The sequence below is a fragment of the Ailuropoda melanoleuca genome, chromosome 10 (assembly GCF_002007445.2).
Source record: "Ailuropoda melanoleuca isolate Jingjing chromosome 10, ASM200744v2, whole genome shotgun sequence".
In the NCBI taxonomy this organism is placed as follows: Eukaryota; Metazoa; Chordata; class Mammalia; order Carnivora; family Ursidae; genus Ailuropoda; species Ailuropoda melanoleuca.
In genome coordinates, this window is record NC_048227.1 from 88,666,595 (window position 1) to 88,690,939 (window position 24,345).

At 40.1% G+C, this 24,345-nt stretch overlaps 1 protein-coding gene and 1 long non-coding RNA gene across 7 annotated transcripts in view; one reads left to right on the forward strand and one right to left on the reverse strand.

Annotated features, from left to right (window-relative positions):
* PHACTR2 (phosphatase and actin regulator 2) overlaps window positions 1-24,345 on the forward strand; it is a 252,458-nt gene that overhangs the window by 211,341 nt on the left and 16,772 nt on the right. For 4 of the 6 annotated variants that reach the window (XM_034669222.1, XM_034669225.1, XM_034669224.1 and 1 more), the window contains 5 exons: window positions 22-178; window positions 2,756-2,811; window positions 7,917-7,978; window positions 10,575-10,712; window positions 23,053-23,129. In XM_034669222.1, the coding sequence (XP_034525113.1) occupies window positions 22-178; window positions 2,756-2,811; window positions 7,917-7,978; window positions 10,575-10,712; window positions 23,053-23,129 (490 nt within the window). Of the gene's footprint in view, window positions 1-21; window positions 179-2,755; window positions 2,812-7,916; window positions 7,979-10,574; window positions 10,713-23,052; window positions 23,134-24,345 lie in introns of those variants that run through there. The other 2 variants (XM_019796139.2, XM_019796145.2) reach the window with 1 other exon arrangement.
* LOC117804008 overlaps window positions 18,880-24,345 on the reverse strand; it is a 31,840-nt gene continuing 26,374 nt past the window's right edge. The window contains exons 2-4 of the long non-coding RNA XR_004628166.1: window positions 23,768-23,917; window positions 21,282-21,403; window positions 18,880-19,063 (exon numbers count right to left, since the gene is read on the reverse strand). This is a non-coding gene — a long non-coding RNA (uncharacterized LOC117804008). The remainder of the gene's footprint in view (window positions 19,064-21,281; window positions 21,404-23,767; window positions 23,918-24,345) is intronic.

Genomic DNA, 24,345 nt, shown 5'->3' on the forward strand with positions numbered 1-24,345 from the left:
TCTGCCTTTTCCAATCCTCAGGTGCTTTGGCAAGTAAAATACGACGAAGGGATACTCTTGCTATCAAACTTGGCAACAGACCATCAAAGAAGGAACTAGAGGACAAAAACATCTTGCAGCGCACATCTGAAGAGGAGAGGCAGGAGATCCGACAGCAAATTGGAACCAAGCTCGTCAGGTAATGGCTGAAATGTTCGTACAGCACTGACCAGTTCATGCTTTTCTCCCACCTGTGGTGTCCTACCCAGCTGAGATCATTGTGAATTCCTTGGGTAAGGGCATACCTGGCCTATGTGGTTTTCTAAAGTTGGTCCTGGATAGCGAACGAGTCAAAGAACTTGCCCTTTGGTCTAGCCAGTCAGTGGCTTTGGGGTCACCAAAGCCCAAGCCAAGTGTCAAACCCCCCATGTCACTACACTCAACCATCCACACAGAACAGCCTCTTCTCTCTGTTTTATGTAAGGATTCTACCCCAACGCTCCAAAGTATGAGAGCCTCTGTAAGTATACACGTAAACCATATCCATAAAAAATTGTATTTGAGTAGAGATTTTAGTGTTCAAAATAGGTAACTTTTACAGAATTGTTTTCTACAAATACCATACATCTAATCACTGTCATTCAAAGATCAATCACCGATAGTCCCTACCTTGTGGGACTCTGTGTAGTGGAACAGACAGAAAGAGATACTGCATGGTGAGGTCAAGTGAAAAGCACAAACGTGTAGGTCAAGAGAACTAGGTATGAGGCTGTGCTCTAACATTCACTAGTACTTTATCTCAAGCAAGTGAATTAATCTCTCATTTCCTCTTTGCAAAATGGGAACTGGCTACTCCCTTGCTGAATTATTTTGAGGATCCACGATAATATAAATTAAGCACTTTGCAGAGTGCCTGGGACTTTAAAAGTATGAAGTAGTGAGAGCTAGGATTATTGCCTTATCTTCATGATTACTTGTGTGATAAGTGCTCTGATAGGTGACCTGTGTGTGACCACTGCACAGGGCAGAGAACCAGGAGTTTAAAGCTCACTCGTGGGACAGGCCAAACACCCACCTGCAGGTTACTCTTTTAGTCATTTGTAAGGTTTCAGTAGGTAGAAAAAGAGAAGGGCATTCCTGAAGGAGGAAACTCCATCAACAAAAGGAGGAGGATGCCTTTGGTGGATGGTACGATGTAGATACGTAACAGGATACATAGGTACCTGGGTGGCATGAAATCGGCTGGCATAGTAGCTCCCTGGGTTCTTCCGTAGGCTCCGTTATGTACGTTACTTTCAAGGTATCTCTGATGAAGATTGAACTTTAACAAAAATCTTAAGGAGGTATTTAAAATATCATTGCTTTCAGTTCTCCACACCATTTCTGCCACAGCCATTGCATCAGAATTGATAGTATCTTGCTGTTTTTTTTTTTTAAAGATTTTATTATTTATTCTACAGAGATAGAGACAGCCAGCGAGAGAGGGAACACAAGCAGGGGGAGAGGGAGAGGAAGGAGCAGGCTCATAGCAGAGGAGCCTGACGTGGGGCTCGATCCCATAACGCCGGGATCACGCCCTGAGCCGAAGGCAGACGCTTAACCGCTGTGCCACCCAGGCGCCCCAAGAATTGATAGTATCTTATATTAAGATTACCTTCCATATTTATATTAGTTTACTTTGCACAAACTCATCCTACATCCAGAAGGAATTTTACAACAAATCTGTGATTTACAACNATAGTATCTTATATTAAGATTACCTTCCATATATATATTAGTTTACTTTGCACAAACTCATCCTACATCCAGAAGGAATTTTACAACAAATCTGTGATTTACAACATATTAATACTATAAACCAAACCAAGAACAAAGTTGAAAAGTGTTGCTAGTTCATTCAGCTTTTAGGTACCAGTCGTTAGCTACTAATCACAAATGAGCCTGGTTTTTCTTGAAGGCAGATGGAAAGGGCCCATATATCTCAGGATAACCGTGTGTGTGTTATAAACCTATTTGAGGTCACAAAAGCTGTATTGCCCTTGAAACTCTGTACGGTGTACATTGAACATCTTTTGAGTTAGTATGAGCTCTCAGGCAGAAGACTTTCCTAGATTCTAATGATCTGTGTATTGATTAGGGGGTGGGCTCAGCTGTTCTAACAGAGACCAAAAAGTGCAGTGGTCCACATAAGACACTTTCACATGGTTGTTTCCTTTTCACAAAAAAGTCCAGAGGTAGGTGGGCTGTCCAGAATGGGTGAGGAGTGCTGTTCCTTGCAGTCAGCCAGGCACCCAGATTCTGCCCTGTTGCCCCATGATAGTCTCCTCTATGATCCAAGCTGGCTCACGTGACCATGTTTAAGTTCTAGCCTGTGGAAGAAGGAAAGAGAACAGGGAAGACACACTCGGTCATTTTAAGGGTAAAAGGCAGATGTTACAGATACCGCTCTGCTCACAGCCCATTGCAGGCTCTCAGTCACATGGCCACACCGAGGGAGGCAGAAGTCTCCAGTTGGGAGCCACAGCATAGCTCAGGAGGTTCTAGATCTAAAAGGAAGAAGGAAAAATGGGTAATGGGGAGTAGGTAGTAGTCTCAGCCACAATCTTTAGTCTCCAAACTGACAGAGGGATGGTAATCTATTTCGTAGGTTTAAAATGGATTTGTGTTTCTCAAAACAGGAAAAAAACAAAGCTTTGCGCCTTTGTTATTTTATTTTGCATCTCCCACCAAGGAGGTCTTGTTTGTAACCTGCAGTATATACTTTTTGTCATCATAGGAGGCTTAGCCAGAGGCCCACGACTGAAGAATTAGAGCAAAGAAATATCCTAAAACGTGAGTATCTTATATTTTACAGTGATTGCTCATGTAACCATTAACAAGCTCCCTTTAGAGACATTCCATTTATCAGTAGGAAACCTTAATATATTTATTATTCACAAATGATTGAAATGGCCCATTTAGGTCGTATTTTTATATAATTTAAAAAATAATTTCTTGAAATTCATATTTTGTTTTATGGCTTTGAGCCTGGTATCCCCCAGACCAGAGTCATGGTTGTGACAGTTGTTTTTAAGAGAGATGAAATATATTCCATGTAATCTTTTACCCAAATATTAAATAGAAGAAAATGCTGTAATCTGCTTGCAAATAAATGTCAAAGAAAAGGCCAAAGAATCCACAAGGAAATAAATCAAACATTCCAATATTATTATTAGTAATACAGTTTGTTGCCAGGTTTAACAAATGACTCAATTTAAAACAGAATTATGGTAAAAGAAATTTTTGAGTCCTTTTCATTTTCCTTTGTTATGATAACTGTTTCCCTCTTGAGTTATTTATAATTTCTCAGCACTTAAGGAGTTCTCCATTCATTTTCCTACTTTATTTTCCCATTCTATTTTCCACTCTGTTTTCTTTGACTTTACTTCTTACTCACTAGTCCAGTAGAACTTCATTGGAGTTCATACATTAAAGCTATAAAACTAATAGAAGCAGTTTGACGTTATATAGTGTATCAATGTGGTTACCAACCACAGTGAGTTAAGTAATGGATATTTTTAAATTGAGCCTAGCTGCAGTTTTATATATTATTAACCTGGTTTCAAAAGAGCTCTTTATTATATGAAATATCAAAGAGCGGGGATGGGCAGAACCCCGGATATAATAGTAAGGAGCCACTGGCATGTGGGAAATCTTTCTCAGTCAGGCTTTTAGAGTCAAGTTGGCTTGTCTGGATGATCCCCACTCTTCAATCTGAGTTGTTTTCTTTCCCAAAGGAACGAAAGATTTTAATGGCATGTTTATAGTATAGTTGCTCTTTACTAAGACAACCCAACCATAAGGACTGAACAGTGAGGGGAATTGCCAGTGGATGGCATTCTTTCCTTGGAATGTTTTGGTCTGGCTGTGTGTGACCAAAAACTGGAATAGAACCCAAAGAAGGACTGAAGTGACCATCAGTGTGTACAAGAGCCAGGATGGAGATGGAAAAAGTCACGGCGAGAAAAGGAAGTTGTGTTTTAGCATTCTGAGGAAGAATGAAAGCAACATCTAATTTTGACAACAACACGAAACCAAAAAAGCTCATGGCTTTTGATAATAGGTTCCTGGAAAATATTTGTTGAATTAAATTTTAGGTAAGCTCAAGTGCAGACCATAAACTGCTAACACACAAAGATTATGTCTTAGTGGATGCCTGATGCAATATCTAGAAAAAAAGGAAGAGCAGATTCTGGGTAATTCTTTCCTGCTCCTGTGAGACAAATAGTGCCAAACCACACTGGTGTTTGGTTATTTGAGGAACTGTTTCATAGATGTAGAAATTTATCACATGTTGATCTTAAGTGCTGTCTTGGCTTCTATACCCCATTTTCCTGGAGGTTCAGGGAAGAGGGAAACGCCAAAGTCAACTTCAGATTTGACTTCAGCCCTTTTCTTACTTCCTTCTTAGTTTATCTAACCATGCTTATTCTGGAAACAAAAGACACATTTCCAGTCTGGAGAGGCTGATAACTGGCTTATGATCTCCTGACATAGTATTGTATGGCCAAGGGAAGCAGAGAAGAGAACTGGTGGAGGTCATCCAGAGCATTCCACTGACCAGTCCCAGGGAACTCAGCGGCATAGCTTACAGTACTTTATTCAGACCCTGTTTGCCTCTGGGTTCTTCCACATAGATTGCTCTTTTTTGTTCGTGTATTTCATCTCCGGTTTTTGTTCAAAAGCAGTATGACTGACTCTTTAAAGAAAAGTCTGTGTGTGACATGGTGTGTGTTTTTTTTTAAGGACACTTATTTTAACTAGGTCATCTTGTCTTGACAGACGAGGGAACTCATTCTCAGCATAAACTCATTCAGCAGTTGTCAACTCCAAGCTCATCATTAGTTTAATAAACATGAGTCAGGCGGCAGTCAGTGCTGATGACTTTCACTGGAAACCACAGGACACATTTTATTTCTTAGTATTTCATTCCCAGTATCCACCTTACTCCATTGCTTTCCTATTTTACGGCATTGTTAACTGTTTTACGGCTTCAAGGCTTTTTAAAAGAACATATAAAGTTATATTTAGTTGTACATTTTAGAACTGATTCCTTAATATTGTTAAAAGTAGAAAGTAAGTGTGGGTGCTTGAAAGGTCAGTGTTTGCCTATCAGGAAAAGAGATGCTCCTGGAATACCTTTCATAAGGTAGGGATAGAAGTTACAGATTTATTTAGTTGTGACTGTAATTCCAGCTATATATTCTACAGAGAAAAAAATGTATCAGGCCGTTGAGTGATGCTTGTATTTTTTCCCAACATTTTATTATGAAATTTTTTAAAAATAGAGAAAAGTTGAAAGAATTTTGTATTAAACACTGATAGATGTACTGTTTATATTCTACCATTAACATCGTATCACATCTTCTTTTTAACATTTTATCACATCTTGCTATACCACGTATTTGTCCTTCCATTGATCCATGTAATTTTTTTATGCATTTCAAAGTAGGTTTATAAATGCATTTTCATTCGTTAAAAACACCTTTATAGAAAAATACGTAAATCAGCAAAAAGGGAAACAAACCCACAGAAAAATATGTGGCTTTTTTTAACCTAGTGTATCCAAATTGATGACTCAAGACTATAATATTCCAGGTGCTGATGTTTTGGCGTTTTTCTGTCTTCTCCTTTTAGCTCATCCATAAAATGCTGTGGGCAACACTTGCTAGCTGGGCAGGTTTCCTGCAGTGCCCAGGGCTGTTAAACCACATGTATTGTTTGTGTGTGATGGCAAACACTTCCTGTGGCTGTTCTAAAACACCCCACCTCCCCATCCAAGCCCTGCTGTGAGGAGTTACTGAAGGCAAGATTTGTCAATGAGCAAGTCACTTCCTTCATGAATATCCCTCCAGTCTGCTTAAAGGGACCAGAAAGCTTTACATCCTACTTCATAATTGGCCCTCTAGTAAGCAAAGGAAACATTTTAAAAACTCAGTGAATTTTTTAAACTAAGTTAAGATTTAACCTTGATTCTTTGCAAGAGATTTTACAAGTATTTAGAAAAATGCAGAACAACAGTCGTGTGGACTTCCCTCCACCTTTCACTTTCTTTAATTTCTTTAAAAACACAATTTCAAATATGGAAATATGGAAGGAAGTCAGCTCCTGATGTTAACAAGAATTCCCAAGTGGTAAAGTCCTGTTTGTTTAACTCCCTCAACTGCAGTTGGCCCTTCTTTTTTTTGAATAGGTAACATGCTGTCACCCAGGTGTGCACTGTGCTTCTTAAGATGAAATTGTCGAATATTCCCTCGTGAAAATTAAAGCATTTGTTGGCTTTGAGTCATGTTTGATATCCACTTTTCTGTCTTTGAAAAGTACCTTTAAAAATACAGCACAGTCACTGTGTAGGAGGAATTGACTAAAATGCTCTGGGGATTATATTTTCCCTTTTATTAGTAATATCATCATAGGCTGACCTTGTAAAGCCATAGTTTGAATCACATGAACCACAAGTTTGGCTCTCGTCTGTTATGTATAATTTATAACCTACATGCCTTATCCAACTCATGTAAAGTAAATATTTGACCGTAAGGATGTATTTTAAGAATACCAAAGGTATATATTTTGTGAAGCAATTAGAAAAACCCACAGTGTTTTCATAGGAAGAAACCTGAATTATAACGAAATCTGTTGGACACACAGGCACTTTACTAACTGGTTGTTTCTTATCCTGCAGCATGATCCCAGTTTATGTTTACTCTTTGTGTAACCAGACAGGTCATCCTCTTTCTAATGAATTAAAATTAGTACTTAGGAAGAATGTTGAAACTTTTCCTTGTCCAGATAAGAAAAAATTAATAGAGAATTTAGCGTGTTCTGCTAACAAATACAGTTGGTACCAATATTGAATATGGATATTTTATTCATGAGAAAAACAATTCTAATGGTAAGAAGTCTACTTGAATTTTAAAAATAAATTTATCTTTTCATAGAGGAAACTTTTCTTTTTCAAGAAAACTTTTTCTTTTTCCTTTTGGTGGAGGCTTTGTATCGTGTGATGTTCCTTCAATAGAGTTCATAACAGCAGCTTCTAAAAGATAATCTTTTGTAAGCAATGGTGTCCAAGAAGTAAAGGTTGTGCTCACTTATTGAACAAATGATGAGCTGCTGAAAGCAACAGAGAGAAGTTCATCAAATAAGCAACCATGAAAACCTGAAGGGGGTTGTTTATTCCTTTAAAATTTCTGGTCATTTTTCTCTTCATCCCATCCATTGGAGAACATTCATTAGAATGGCCATTAAATTGTACCATTTGGGGAAGGACTAGAGAAACAGAAGACTTTGGAAAGTCAAAGTCACAAGAAAATAAATCATCTCCATCAACCGTACACCATAATAACCCCATTCAGAACATTCTGGTTTGAAGGCAGAGTCCAAAGAAATGACTACATTTTGCTTCTGTGGAAACCAAAGCAGACAAATAAAGTATTTTGGTTGGATTTGAATGGAAATCAACTCAGACATGCATCAGATGGTTCTAATTTGCTCTTTTGATATGTGTCAGATTTTCATGGGAAGGCCAGATCCAGAAGTAAATGTTTATCTGGATTCTGATAAATTGTGCTTATAAGCCCAAGAGATGTTCAGCAATGAAAGGTTTTCACCAGAGTGTGGGCACGTGTGTAATTTTTTTCAGAATAGAATATGAAGCTAGGAAGCTGAAAGGTTTACAATTAGTAAAGAAACCAATCCCATAAGGAGAAAAAGTAATATATCTATAAATGAAGGATAGATCTCTCTGCAAAATCTTTTGGCAACTTTTTAAAGATGTTGGAGTGTTTGGTCATTATCTAAGTCAAGTAATTGTGGCCCGATCTACTTTTCTGATTATAAAACCATTTATAGTAACTAAGTCTTCATGCCTTTCCTCTCCCACCCCCATTAATAAACAGAGAAGAATGAAGAAGAAGAACAAGAAGCAAAAATGGAACTTAAACGCAGACTCAGCAGAAAGGTGATGAAACTGTGACCGTTAATGAGCGTGTGTGTTTTGAGATCAGCTCCCTCCCTTTAAATCTGGCCTTGAGGAATAATTATTCCTCTTAGTCTACTAACCAGTCATAGACATTAAAATCAATGTAATGCATACGATAGCAATTATGTTTATATTTACAATTGCATGCTATGTTGATTTTGAAAAGCTATAACAATCAGAAGTTTTAAATTACATTTACTGATTATGAAAATAAAACATAACGGGTGTGTTTTTTTTTTAAGTGCAAAAAGGAACAAAAAAGAAAAGAAAATCACGCAAGTGTCTTTTATTCAGAGATAACCATTATTAACATTTTTCAATATGTAGTTTTTAAAAACGCTCACGTTTTCTGTGCCGTCTTGGCAATATGAAATAAATATGAAATTGGAGGTCTGCCACTATTCCATGTGAGCTGGGTCAGTAATTATTAAGTGAGCTTGATCACCCTACCTGCCACTGCAGGGCTACGCACACTGACAAGTGGCTTACCTCCAAGACTCAGCTGTTTCTACCCACTTGTGAAAATACAAATCTGATACCAGGGCCGTCACTCTTTTCTGTAAGTGTTAAAATAATAATAGTCTTTAGAAAAATTAAGCTGTATCAGAGTTTATATTTCATTGTATTTCATTATAAATCTGTATTCAGTAATTCTTCACATATACCTTTCACACCTGGATAAGGCAGGATGAGAAAAATATGACATCTGCGGGGAAGTGTGTGACCTGACCCACATTTATCTGGGCTGGCTGGGGAGTCCACAGCAAAAGCATTCTAAGGCAGGTAGAAGAAACTCCGTTCCTATGGAAAAGTTGGAGGCTGTATTTTGAGAGGTTTTTTTTTTTATTTTTAGGGAGAAAGATCCTTAATTCATCTCTTTTTTTTTTTTTTTCAAAGACCCTAAATGTCAAGTAACGATCAAGCTGAAAAAGATTCTGTGAACTGAATTGCTAGAGATGGCTCTTCTAACATTCGGTGGCTGTTAAGTTACCAGCTACAGATAAGCAGTAACCCCTCATTGTTCCAGGCTCACCCTTGCCATACATCATAATGTTTTCTCCATCCAGTTGAGCCCTTCCAGGAAGCAACAGAGCCCGCGCTGACCCGACCCCTGATTCCCACTTGCCTCCACTCTACAGAGCTCTCTGTCGTAGACGCAGGACATTCCATAGTACTAATAGCATGGTCCTAAAGGGAAAGACTGGATGAAGAATTTCTGACCCATGTGGTCTCTGGTCACTTGCCTTTTGGGCACTTCCCAGAGGCCTTGGTTTCTCTACCTCCTTAGCGCCCCCTGCCCCAGAGAGGCAGTAGGAAGCTAGCAGTCGAGATTGGACTACACCTGACAGTAGAAGAGTACCACTTAGATCATCCCTCCCTTTGTCTGTTGCCTACCAGGGCTTTATGAAGCTAGAAGGAGCCGCGGTAGCCATACCCCAGCTCAAGTGAAGTCAGAGTATAGACCCAGGCCTTCTAAGGGTCCTTGAGGGACTTGAATGGTAGAGTACTGACCTAGTTCAGCCTCTGATTTTACTCAAGAAGAAACTAAGGCTCAAGAAGGGGGATTTTTTTTTACCACAAAAACATCATTTTTATGTGTTATAGTGCTTAATTTTTTATAAAAATTGAATCTGTGCAAATGAGGAACTTAGACAGTGGATGGTCCAGCCACATGCACAGTACATGTATGGCTAGAAAAGGTCCTGAAAATGGACCCCGTGGCTACAACAGAGGCCTGGATCTATTGCATCTCCAGACCGAGAGAGGCCACAAAAGCCTGAACCTGAGGAGCAGAGAGTAGATGATGCCTGTCAGCCAGGGCTCTTGTTCTTGGGCTTGGGAAAGATCAAATACACAGGGCTGAGTAGATTAGATAGAACTATAAATTTGAATTTGACAAAGACCATAGGAAGAATCCAAGTTATTAGAAGTGTCTTAATCGTCTCAGCCTATTTTAAGCAGTTCTGGCCCAGTAACATACTGTTCCGTGCCCTTGCTGATTTCTGCACAGCACCTTTTGCAGCAAGCAAGGGTAATGTCAAATCTGGGCGTGGTCCCTAGCTTCTCACAGAAGACCACTCTAAGCATACCCTTTACTGGACCATTTCTTTGTCATAACTTTGTGCATTTCTGAATATGGAGGTTTAATATAATAGGAACAGAGATCTCATTTCTAGAAGTTAAGAGTGCTTTGGGCTGCATGATTCAGTCTCCAAACCAGCCAGCCTCTATCCGGATTGCTAGTGTGTCTGTGTTGCTTTGTGCTCCTTGTGTCAGAGATGACAGGTGTCTTTATGACAGTGCCAGGCAAGGTGGGGAAAATAGCATAATGCAGGTGGCCGCCGAAGCCTGTGACCTATCTAACAATGATGATTTTTATAGTCTCAGAATTAGGGCACATTGCTTTCTGGTTCTCATTAGAAACTCCCAAGATGCTGCTGCCTTTTTTTTCCTTTCGGATATCTGAAAGTGACCTTATTTAACCATAACTTTGAAGTTCTCTATAGAAAACTTGCCACCATGAGGCTGTAAAGGTTCCCTGAACTTGTCCTTTTTTGTCCCCATCCCCCTGCAGCTCAGCCTGAGGCCCACGGTGGCGGAGCTACAAGCTCGAAGGATCCTGCGGTTTAATGAGTATGTAGAAGTCACCGATTCTCCTGACTACGATCGCCGGGCAGACAAGCCCTGGGCCAGGTTAACACCTGCAGACAAGGCAAGAGCCCTCGTGGTTTTAGCCATGATTTTATTGGTTTATGATTTTACTGCTGCTCTCGAAGTTTCAGTATCCACTTACCACCCTCCCCACACACACACACACGCTCAGTCATCCCAGGAGGCTTAGAGAGTACCAGGTAGCTCCACAATTTTCTGCCTTTGGTTATTTAAGCCACTGAAGTGATATATTTAGTAATATCAGTGAGCTTCTTTCAGCTAAGTCTCAGAAAAATTCATTCTTAGTTACCCTGTAACCTGCCTGCATTCATACCTGGATTGAAGGGGGGTGGTCCCACAGCCATGAGTTATCCTTACGCTTAGAAAATATAATTTATGCAAGTTATCATTTTAAAGGGATATGTTAAGGGGTGCTTGGCTGGCTCAATTGGTAGAGCATTTGACTCTTGATCTCAGGGTCATGAGTTCAAGCCCCACATTGGGCATGGAGCCTACTTAAAATAAAAATTAAAAAAATAAATAAATAAAATAAGGATATGTTAACTGTGAAAAAGATATTGCTCTATATCAAGGCCAGCACACTGTTTCTATAAGTCTTTGTTGCAACAGCTCAGCTCTGCCGTTAGAGTGTGAAAACAGCCATAGACAGTATGTAAGTGAATGGATGTATTTGTGTTCCAATAAAACTTTATTTACAAAAACAGATGGTGGATCAGATTTGCCCTGTGGACGATGGTTTACCAATCCCTAATCTATTTCATAGCTCACAGTCCAGAAAAACTGAAATGTATAGTGGGTCCCCTCATGGAGAAAAACTATTTTATGAATGATATGGCTCCAAAGGCAAAGAATTTTGCCACCTTTTCTTTTCAAATTCTTCACTTTAGGATTTTCCTAATATCCCAAATAATGATTTCTTTTTTCTTTCTTTCTTTTTTTTCTTCCAAATAACGATTTCTAATTTTTTCTCTACGCAAAATTTCGTATGGAATAAACTCATGCCACATCCAGTCCTAATGCTAGAGCGAGGTATTTAATAATATGCTGTGCATTTTAGTAGGAGGTTTCACGCTGTAAAGCACCTACTGCATGTCAAGCACATATTGGAGATGTAGATAGAAATCATTTGCTCAGGGGCGCCTAGGTGGCCCAATGGTTAAACATCCAACTCTTGATTTCAGCTCAGGTCGTGATCTTGTGGTCGTGAGATTGAGCCCTGTGTCTGGCTCTGTGCTCAGCAGGGAGTCTGCTTGAGATTCTCTCTCCCTCTCCCTCTCTCTCAAATAAATAAATAAATATTTGCTTATAGGAAGAAATGAAAACTGGAATGGAAAAAGATCATAAAGGAAGGATGTTGGGAATGAGAATAGAGGGAAGGAGGCTGGGAATAGCACCTAAGGGACCCGACATTGAGGAAGAGGTGGTAGAACACAGAGAAGAAATGTCTGTGAGGTGGTGAAAGAAGAGAACATGTAGCCCAACAGCCTAGGAAGGAGAAAGTCAGGTCACAAGTGGTTAGGAACATGGCAAGAGGGGGCATTTTAGTAGTCTGGTGGGTAGAAGCCTGACTAGTGGAGAAAAGAAGAATAAAATACAACCTCAAGAATCTTGGCTATGACAGAGAAGTAAGTCACCTGAGGGGTGATGATCGTGGAGCCTGCAATCTTCTATATACATAAGAAATACCTGAGCAATCTTTTATGCCACAAAGAAGGAGCCCAAAGAAAGGGAAAGGTTGAATACATATTCGAAAAGTCGATAATTGATACAGTAGGGCATAATCAACGGAGCAGCGGGAGAATGTGTGGATGTAGAAAAGGTGAGGAAGAGACCCGTGAGGCTGGGATGGAGGACATAGGCTGAGGAATGTGCCCTGATGGAGGAGGCTTCCCCAAGGCAGGTAAAATCACTCAGGTTGAGGGCAGCCTCCAGGGGAGGAAGAAGACCGATACTCAGGTCATGTGTCAAGCTCACCACCAATCAGTGCCTCATTTCCTGAAGGACATGTCAAGTTTATGGGTTACCAGGAATTGCCTGTAAACTTCTTAATGTGGTTTCTTGCCCTCACACCTACAGCTCCCTAGGTAACGTCCAGCCCTGTGCTGTTCCCTAGGTGACCAAGAGGAAGAGTACCTGGCCTTGAGAGCCTTGTGTTCTGGTCAGACGGTATACTCGTGGACACAAGTGCCGTGAATGACAGAGCATGCCTGGAGTGTGAGGGAGCGTGAGGGGGAAGGTGGGAGGATTTGGGGGCAAGCCCTCCTAGCCTTGAGGTGAGCCTTGAATGTATCACCTGAGGCACAGTGTGGACAGCGGGAGCCTGCCGTTTGCCTGTTGTTCTCCCCTCATGTCCAGGTGTCCAGCAAGTTGTCATGGGGTGTGAAAAATATGTCTCCGTCTGGAAGCCCCTCTTGGGCTGATGTAAATCATGGCTAAGACCATTGAGTGTGTTTTATCCTGATCACAGTCCTCAGCCAGCAGCCCTCTGCTCTTCCCTTTTCTGCCTCCCACTTAATTCTGAGTGGTTTCCAGTGCTTCATCTGCCTTCCGTCCTATACTTTATCCTCACCGTTCAGCAGCAGTAGACTTCACTTATTACCTCATGTGGGATCCAATGCCCACAAGGAGACATGAGACTTTAGGTTGATGCAGTCTTTGGAGTAAGTGTTAACAATGGATAACATTTCTTTCTCAACCCTAACTCCATCTCGGGTCTTATACATTCTTCTGGCATTTTATTTTCTTAGTTGTGAATTACATCACATGATAGAGAATATATGAATGAAACATACCATTTAAATAATAAAAAGAAGATACCTGTTTTATTAATCCCTGAGTATTCCTAGCACCTGAACAGGGCCCCGTGGGCTCCTCCCCAATTGCTTTTCCCTCCCTTCCATAAGGAATAACCACCACGACTTTTGTGTTACTCATTCCCTTTCTTTTCTTTTTTGGAGTTTAACTGCCTTATGTATACTCCTAAACAATACGTATGTGTTTCTTAGTTTTGCCAGTTTGGGAATCTCAGTGATTGGAATCATACAACGTACTTGCAGGTGTTGCATTATTCACCTAACAAAAGAATCTGGGTTGATGGACTAGGCAATAGTTATTCTTTTTCACTGGAATGTAATACTCCATTGTATGTATACGTCACACAATAATTATCCACTCAGTTGTTAATTATTTAGTTGGTTTCCAGATTTTAGGTGTACAAGCTATATTCTTTGAAGATTCCTGTATCATCTTCAAGTTCACTGATCCAAGACTTTTTCTAGCATATATTCCTTGTGATGGAATTGCTGGGTCCTGGAATGGAGGGATATTCAGCGAAACTAGGCAGTATCAACAGCTTTCCAAAATGATGGCTCTGGTTTACCTTTCCACAGCAAAGGTTAACCGTAGTCCAATATTCTTGCCAACATGTGATGGTCAGTCTTTTTGTTTTGTTTTTTTACTTGATAACCTAGTGATTATGAAGTAACATCTCATTGTACTTATACTTTGCCTCTCATTAATTATTAATGAGGTTGAGCATATTTTCATACCTATTGGTTATTCACGTTCCACTTCTATGCCTGTCTTTTGTCTCTTTTCTTTTGGGTTGTCAATTTCTTGCTGATTCTTAGGAGTTCTTCATATATTCCAGTTATACATATTGCAAATACGTATGTATCTCCCAATTTATGACATTTCATTCTATTTATGGTTATCTTTTGACAAAAAGATTTCTTAAATTTAAGGTAGTGAATTTATCCACCTTTTCTTGTGGCTTGTGATTTTGTTTCTTTGAAAAAATTTCTTCCCATTCCAAAATCTTAAATGTATTCTGCTATACTGTTTCCTAAAACATTTATAGTTTTGCTTTTCACATTTAAATTGTTAATTTACCTAGAACTGATGTTTTTAGAAGATACAAGATATGCCTTGAGCTCTATGGATCATCTCTGATGTGTTTCCTGTGTTGCTATTTGCTTTTTGATCTTTCTCCTAATTTTCTTGGCTTTATTTGGCCATTCTTTTCTAACTTAAGGTGGAGTCTCTAAATCATTAAGCTTCTGGGGCGCCTGGGTGGGAGCGTCTGACTTCGGCTCGTCCTGATCTTGGGATCCTGGGATTGAGCCCCACATCAGGCTCCCCGCTTAGCAGAGTGTCAGATTCTCCCTCTCCCTCTGTTCCCCCCCCCCCCCCCCCCCCCGCTCTCTCTCTCTCAAATGAATAAATAAAATCTTTAAAAAACATCATTAACCTTCTTCTTTTCTTATTTTCTGATACAACCACTGAAGGCTGTAAATGATGCTGTATGTCAGTGGTTCCCAACCTTATTTGCATGTTGCTCTCATGGGGCGGGGTGGGGGTGCTTTAAGAATGGTGATGCCTGAGTCTGGGTCCCACCCCCAAAGATCCTGATTTAATTGGACTGTGATGTGACTTTAAATATTGGGATTTTAAATGTGTGTGGTCAGTGATTATAAATGTCCAATATATCCTGGAAAACAGTGTATGTTCTGTAGTTCTGGGGTATGGAGTTTTAAGTATGTCTGAAACTTAATTTAAGCTTGTGAGTCTCATTCAGATTTCTGTATCCTTCCATTTTTTGTTTTTTGTTTTTTTGTCTGCTTGGCCCCATACCAAGAGAGGGATGTGTTACCTCTCCCACGACATATATGGATCTTTCCTTCTCTTTATAATTCTGTTTTGCTTCCTGTATTCTGAGATGGTGTCAATAGATGTACATAAGTTGAGGATAATTACATTTTCCTGATGAGGCCTTTATGATGAGACTCTATTCAAGAAATGCTTTCTGTTGTAAAGACTGCTTTATCTAATATTATTTTAATATAAAGGTGAGTTATTTTGGACCACCTTAGTGCCATGAATTCAGGCTGTAAACCCATGTGAGTGCTACTTACTGATTCATATTCCCAGGGTAGATTTCATTCTGCCTCACCTGCTAAGCACGAGCATGAAATTATCTGTGCTGTCCTTGGGATCAGACATTCTAGCACACCCTTCACTGAGGCTGTGCTGTAAGAACCCCTCCCTATGGCGGGAGGGTCATTATTGGACTTTCCACCTTGGGCAAGTTTCGTCCCTTGTCTTCAGTATTTCACCAAGCTATGAAAATGACTCCTTGCAGTCACCACATTTAACGTAGCAAATGCCCTCAAGGTCAAACCCAATTTCAGTTCTCTGCTTACATCATTTCTCTGGGCTTCATCTTCATTTATTCTTTTCTGTCAAAGTATTGTTTACTTTCTTACTGGCTGATCAGTACATTTAAAATAATTTTTAAATGTTATATTCAGGATTTTAGTTGTTTTGCAATGGAAGGCCTAGTCAAGGCACCTGCTGTGTTGTTTTGTAAAAAATAGTGTAGGGGTGCCTAGCTGGCTCAGTCGGAAGAGCATGCAACTCTTGATCTTGGGGTCATGAGTTCGAGTTCCATGCTGGGTGTAGAGATTACTTTAAAAAAAAACTTGAAAAAATCTTAAAAAAAAAAGAAATAGTGTACACTGTTTACAAGTTTTCTTCCATTCTCCTCCCCAAATTGTGGGCTTTTGGTCACCCACCTCTCATTGAGTGACTCCTAGTTGACCCTGTTCCAGTCACCATTTCTGTGCAGTGAACTTCCCAAAACTTAGTGGCTGAAAATGACAACTATTTTATTCTATCTTATAGTTTGTGGGTTGGGGATTTAGTCAGGGCTCAGCTGGGCAATTCTGCTTTTCACGAGATTGACTGTGGTCACTGAGTGTTACTCAGCTGACAAAGAGGTTGCTCTGGAGGGTCCCAGATGTCTTTTTTACAATGTCTGGTGTCTTCAAGAGGATGGCTCAGAAGCTGGGCTCGGCTGGGGCTGTCCACCAAAGCACCTACATGTGGCCTCTTCAGCGTGTGGCCTCAGAGTGGTCAGACTTCTTCCATGGTAGCTGGCTTTCCCCAGAGCAAGTGCCCCAAGAGAACAAGGTGAAAGCTGTATGGCCTTATCTGACCCCATTTCAGAAGACACCCAGCCTTACTCCACCACATTCTGTTAGTTACAAGTAGGTCATACGATGGGCCCAGCTTCTGGGTGAGGGGAATTAGCTCTGCCTCTCAATGGGGGATCGCAAGGTCATACTGTAGAAGAACGTGTGGGCTGGAGGTGTGATTGCTGCCATCTTTTACAAATAAAATTGCTACATCCACCATTCCCAGCTAGCTTGATATTCAAATGCTGAACTTCACAAAGGCAGGTAGGGGGTGGCCAGGGAAATGAGTAAAGATCACAGCAGGAGCAAAAATATGCAAGCAGTGAGAGTCCCCATGATTACATTTTCCATACCCTAGAAATAGTTTCTAACTCATGTCTGTTGTTGAAAGGTTAAACTCATCCATCTCCAGTTATAATGGAGAGGATTTTTCTCTTTAACTTTGTGTTGGAACAAAAATAGATTTTTGTGCTGGACTTCTAAGCTGCAGGGGAGATCTACTTGGTCGGTTTTTCCTCTGCAGGCCTAGTGTCTGTTTAAGAGTACTTTCAAGGCACATGACTAGCGTCTCCCCTGCAGAGCAAACTCTGAGCCCCAGAGCACAGCCAGGGCCCCTTCCTCCTCGCATCTGAGGCTCATTTTTTACCCTGTGACATTGTCTCTCCCATTTCTCCCGATACTTGTGGAAGTCTAAAGGGCAGCATTTTTAGAACTGGATTTATATTATAAATTTGTTTTCCTCAAAGAAAAATCAGAATAATTTCTTTCAGATTAAAAAAATGTACACTTTTTAAAGATAAAAAATAGGAAAAATGAACAATTTAGAATGTTGTGCATGTAAGTACATTGTGTATACACAAGTGACTCATGTTTGTTGGCAAAAATCAGAATATTCAAAAATATAAAAAGAGGTAACAATTATAATGCACATCAATGCATATTATTTTCTACCTAACACTGAAAAAAATAAAGTTATTTGTTTTTTCTAGAAGTTAAAAGAGGAATATAATGAAATGTTACTTATTGCCTGGAGATATTAAAACTATTTACAGTCTTAGTGTATTTTTTATTTTAGAATGAAAATAATACATGCTCATCATCATTATTATAACAAGCATTTCTGAATTTCTGTTGCTTTTTACTGTAAAACACTTCATAATGCATAATGATCACATTAAAGAGAATGTATTTTATTCAATGAGTATGTATTTTATTCTATAAGTAATATATTTTATACCAATTAAGCATAAAAATCTGTAATTTAACTTTCATGTTAAAAAAGGGTTTTACTTTTTATAACTTTTGAACTGTATATCCTATTTAAAGAAAAAAAAAACTATTGGAACTAAGTATTTCCACCTCTGCTCTCAAAATAAACACTGAACTTCCTGCCTCCTAAAGGCGCCATCCCTTCTCTGTCTTTTCTTAGTACTATGTCTTAGCCCCACTAAGATACTACTTTGCATTTTAAAAAAATCTTTGCAATTCAAGTATAAAGAGAAGGAATCAGGAGGCAGTCAATAACTAATCAATGCCCATTCTATGAAAACACTGTAGGGAATCTCATAAATCTGGTAGTCTTATAAAATTGCTCAAATTAGGAAAAAGAAGTGGTGGGAGAAATGCCTTATTAATTGTGAATTTGTCCCCTACCCATTAATTGTAAATTTGATTGAGCTAATTCACCTTTGAGATACCATTTTTAATTTTAGAATGTATGCATTTGAGTAGAGCACTAGAAACAGATACACATACAGTAAGATATAGTGTCTATGTCTGTGCTGAAGTAGATATATGAGCCCTAAGATGCCAGGACAGGCAGAGCCAGAGAAGGCCATCAAGTTGGCCTGAAGACTGAGGCTCACCTGGCAGTTGCCATCTCCCTGGGTAGGCTATGGAAGTTCCATCCATGGTGGAGACGGGAGGGCAGGCTTTGGAGCTGGGCACTTAAGGGTTTGATTCCTGACTTGGCCACTTGAAAGATATTTGACTTTGGCCAAGTCATTTAACTCTGGTTTCCTCATTAGTAGAGCCAATTGTATCCATCTTGGGAATTAGGTAGTGTATCCATAAAGTTCCAGCTCATCAGTAAATGGTAGTGCTTACCAGTGTTAATTCATGGGCAGGCTTGGTAATCTAAACTTTGTTCTCCATTGGTGATATTTTCACTATTCAGTGGAGCCTCAGTTTACAATCTAGTCTAAAATTATCTAGTGAAAGAAAATTGAAAATTCAGATGATACATGGATTTGTCCAAGAAGTTAGTAATTATTTATTGATATATTAAGAACTGTCTTAGATACCAGGGACATAAAGATGAACATACTACCCTTCCAGGAATGCCTGTCTAAACAGGTCGCAGGAAAGACAGATTTTAATTCTATGCAGAGATATTCTTGGCCTCTTCCTGGTTGTCCTGCAGCAAAGAAGAGTACACTTACCTAGCATAGCATTGAGTTTGATGAGTAGTCAAGAAATTCCCTCTGGGGGCACCTGGGTGGCTCAGTCGGTTATGCGTCTGCCTTAGGCTCAGGTCATGATTTCCAGGTCCTGGGATGGAGCCCTGCATCAGGCTCCCTGCTCAGCGGGGAGTCTGTTTCTTCCTCTCTCTCTGCCCTTCCCCCTACTGCCCGTGCTCTCTCTCTCTCTCTCAAATAAATAAAATCTTAAAAAAAAAAAAATTCCCTCCTTGTTCCATATCAGATTTTTATCAAAGAAATAGGCAAAAAACATCAATGAGGGGAAACCTGTTTAATCTTGGCCTCATAGCTCATGTTACTTGAGAAGGCAGCAGGGTCCCTATTTTCAACAAATCACCTGTTGCTTCTGGCCAGGGTGATCCCTGAGCAGACTGGAAGAGATTAAGCAGACCTTCTAACACAAGTTATTACTAGTCGATTGGGTTCAGTCATTTTTCTTTCCTCTTTCCTCTCTGAATTCTCATGGTACCAAAAAATGCTGTGTATTTGGTCTTAGGGGGTTTGTTTAGTTTCCGTCTTAGAAATACCTGGTTTCCAGGGCACTGAGTGACTCAGTTGCTTAAGCGTCCAACTATCGATTTCGGTTCAGGTCATGAACTCAGAGTCATGAGATCCAGCCCTGCGCTGGGCTCCACACTCAGTGGAGAATCTGAATCTGCTTGAGATTCTCCCTCTCCCTCTGCCCCTCCTCCCACTTGGGCATGCTTGTGCATGCTCGCTCGCTCTCAAATAAATAAATAACTCTTAAAAAAGAAAGAAAGAAAGAAATACCTGGTTTCTGCTCAGTGACTAACCAGTGTTGGTCCAGCTCAGCACCATCCAGGTTCCCATCTCACCACAGCAGCCTAGCTCTTTCTATCCTGTTATCTTTCTACAGAATTGGTCCCATTTATATTTATGGGAAGAGTCCTTAGGCCTAAACTCTGGTCTCATTTGCATAGAAGGGAGTTAAGATTATTATACCTGTATTTCCTGAACATGAAGGGTCTTTAATTACTCTTGCCTCTCATAACCCTCTCAGGAAACCTCTTTATTTATTTTATAAAGGTTTTTTATTTATTTATTAGAGAGAGAGGAGAGAGAACATGAGTGGGGAGAGGGGCAGAGGGAGAGGGAGAAGCAGACTGTCCGCTGAGTGGAGAGCCTGATGTGGGGCTCCATCCCAGGACCCTGGGATCATGACCTGAGCCGAAGGCAGGCACTTAACCAACTGAGCCACCCAGGTGCCCTGGAAACCTTCTCTTTAAATATTAAGAGGAAGCAACTCTTGGAATAAATTTGTGGTAGTTCTACAGTGAATTTTTAAAAGGAGTATTGCATTTCTTTAATTGCCTGTAGTCCCATCTTGCCAATATATATTTTCAAACAATCAGTCCCTATAATTTCACATCGCATTCATTGCTTATAACTGACTCATTATTCCTAATTACAAACCAGCACACACAACATGGAGATCTGAGGCAATTATCTAGATGGCTTAGGCCCTGAAGCTCATTTCAATGGAAATACTGTGGGACTTCAAATAAGAAGGCCTATGCATGAGCCCCATCTTTGTCCCTAACACCCATTTGATGTCTAGCAAGTCACCCAATCCCTCAAGGCCTCTGTTTTATCATCCGTGAGATGATACGGTGTTCGGGTTATCAGCGCCTTAGTGACTTAACCATCTTACTTTGCTCGCCACTTCCAGGATGGCTCCTTCACTGTCACATCTGTGCCTTATTGCTCCTTGGCCACTTTCTCCATCCCCATGGCCTCTCATCCTTCCGGGCCTCTTCCTGTACCTTGACTTTCTCACAGTGTGTTTTCCTGAGGGTAGTCACATTTTTTACATGGCAGCTGACTTCCAAGAAGAAGGGAACAAAAGATGCCAGGCTACATCCCAGACTGGCACAACCTCCCCTCTGCTGTGTTCAGTTGTTTAAAGCAGTGGCAGGACTTGTCCAGATTCAATGCTGGAGAGATAGACTCCACCTCTTGATGAGGGAGTGACAAAGTCACGTTGCAGATGAACACGTGGGATATGCCCAAAAATCTTGAACTGACTTTCTCGGGAAAAACATGTATGTATATGGTCATAAATGAATTGTGGGTGTTACTAATGTAAGGGATGTGTAGCACACAATTTACCATTAAAAATAAACTATACCGTACTCTTTTTTTGCAGATTCTATATCTCAGTTGATTCTAAAAGAATGCTTTCATTGACTTTTGCAGACTCGCCCTTATTTGTCTTTGAGTGTCCTTCAGTGACATCTTCTTGCAAATAGTAGACTCTATAAATAACAGTGAAAGAATTGTTAGTCACAATCATAAACAAAAATTTATTTTGTCTTTTGGAAGTTTTACTGTAAGTGTACAAAGCACTTCCACATATGCTCTTAATGGAACCTTATAATACTGTGAGGAATTCTCATCCCCATTTTCCAGAGGGGAAAACAGGTTTTGGAGCAAAATAATTCACCAAGGGTCACACTGCTATTGAAGGCATAGGTGAGACAACAACTCATAACTTCCGACACCAAGTGTAGCACTTTCTACTTCGTCTGCTGACATCTTACCTTCAGAGGAGAAATTTAAAATGAACGTGGAGACAAGATTCTCTGCCACTACTCATATTAAAATACTTCCTTTCAAGGAAGTTTTCCGATCGATGCTATCTGGCAATGAGTATGGGGCATGTTCACTATTTCAGCTCCTGGGTTAGCTATCAATATTTACAGTGAGTACGACAGAATAGCCTCGCTGTGATCTCCCTTGTGAGACAAGATGGATGGTGTTACCACAGGGGACTCGGGCCCACAAGTATCTCTCTGCTTGCTTCATCTCTTTCAGAACCCAGTAGCCAGAGTTATTGCCACAGTTTCCAGCCACAGGTTCCCCACAGAAACTACAGCGGCTGAGGGATACGAGTAGGGAGATGAGCAATCTATGACTGCAGGATTTAAATATAACACCGACAGGCCTGTTGGGGGAAAGCTTGTTTATTGTTGAGTGACTGTCAGTGATGGGAGGCCAGAGAGAGGCCTCAAGGCTTCCTTCTGTCTTTTCCCTTTTCCTAAGATTCTTCGTTTTCCAACCACAAACTAGATTTTCTTATCTCTCAGTGAAGTCATTCTCCATGGTTTGCAATATTCTATGTTTGGGCTGAAGAGTCCATCTCTCATGGAGGTTAGGTTATGGGGATGTTTTTAATTAATATTTTTTCTTCCTGTGAGGGATAAGTTCTTTGTAGAGAAATCAAGAAGTAAAAATAAGCATAAAGTTGAAACCAGAAACCATCCGTGATCCAGTGACCATCGTTAATAGATAACTGATGTTAACATTTTGATGATTGTCTCCGTTTTTCAACCTGAGGGACATAAGCGTCTCTGCAAACCCCAACATCTATGTGACATGGGTTATGTGTTTGTTATGTGGTAATAGTAATCACATTCGATTGACACATTTTCTTTGAGTGGCTTTAAGTGCTGTGGTGAAATTTTTCATGCTGATTGTCTGAACTTTCGATATTAAAGAATAAATAGCAACTACCTCCTCAGTAGTTTGGTGGCAGCTAGTCAAAGCCTTGTTGCTGTGGGGGCTGCGAAATACAGAACTTTCATAGGAAAATGATATTGTTTCTCAGAAAATCTTATGACCTGAACTATCCTTGTGGTCATTGAGGGTGGGGGATGTATGTGACTCAGATCAGGCCCCAGGATGAGTTTAGCAGAGGCCTCCTTCCTCTCCTCGTCAATGACACTTGAAGGATGTCTGCCCTGGTTTTAGTATGACATTACATTTATCTTACCTTTACCTCGTAGAAATTAGGAATCTCTTTTTGCAAGACATTTCTTAAAAGAATGTCTGCTTTGTTGATGCTGTATACGTTGAGGAAATATGTGACCTATTTATCTATTTTGTTTATCTTTTTCCTATGTAGGCAGCAATAAGGAAAGAACTAAATGAATTTAAAAGCACAGAAATGGAAGTTCATGAAGAGAGTCGACAGTTTACAAGGTAAGTGGGCAAAATGCAGTTCAGCATACTTTATGTTATGTGTATTTTATCACAATTAAAAAAAAAATTTTTAAACAAATGAGCAGGACACTATCTAGTGAACATTTCTAAAATTAAGTCTTCTTTTTTTCTTTCACAGAAGTCTGAATCATTCCAAAGGGCTATGTTCTGGTTTCTTTCTTAGTCTTATTTTCTGGGCCAGGAGACAAGCATTACATTCATTTATTCTGCTCTCGAAGAGACTCAGTTGAAGTTTTATGCCCAGAACAGATGCTGGTGAGAGCCGCTGTGGGCACCTGTGTGTCTGCTTGGGGCTCACAGTAGACATAACTTAGAAGAGATAGCAGCTCAATTTCCAGAAGACCTTGGACTAGGAATCTAATTTTTACTGCTGCTGCAAAAGTTTACAGTAATCCTACCATTCTTCCTCCCAGTACCCTTTGGTGTCAGTTTATCCTTCTGCTAAAACCAGAAGGGACCTGCGTGATCATGTAGTCTGACCACCACCCCTCCCTTCACAGGTGTTCTGTTTATTTCTCTCTAACAGGTTTATGTGCTTTGTTCTTATATAACATGTATATGCCTAAAAATTTGCATGCCAATTAAATCTTGAAAAATTGAATTTTTAAAAAACATACCAGGACTGATGATTACGTGAAGAAGACCACAGCAGGTCTTTCTGGAAAGCCAGTACTGATTCCCTAGGCTCGAAACAACCTCTGTTAAGACAGGCTGCATTATAGTGCTACTCCGTCTGCAGTGGTGGTGGTCCATGCTGAGAGAATGTCCTATGAAAAAGGAAGGAATGGTGTAACTCCATAATTTAATAGCAAATCCCTTCACTAAAGTTGGTAGGGGCCTCCTTGCTCCAAAGCTATTGCTCCTATGGTAATGTAATGTCTGGTATGCAGAAGAAACTCCCCTTTCTTCTAGGGGAGTTGTATTCATTTTGGTTCCTCCTATATCATGTTTGTTTGTAAATGCTTTCAGGGCTTTTAGCCATCTGGATGTATAGGATTTTTCTCTGTTTGAGGGCTGAATCCTATCCTGATTGACTCTTGGAACAGTCACATGCCCAGATCAAGCCAGACCTATTGTCCCCTCCTTTTTTCCCTTCCACTTGTGGGGTCAGGGAAAGTTCATCCTGATATTTGACACCTGTGGTCATACATCTCCAGTAAAGTTGATCATAATAAGGTGGCTGAATATTTATGGT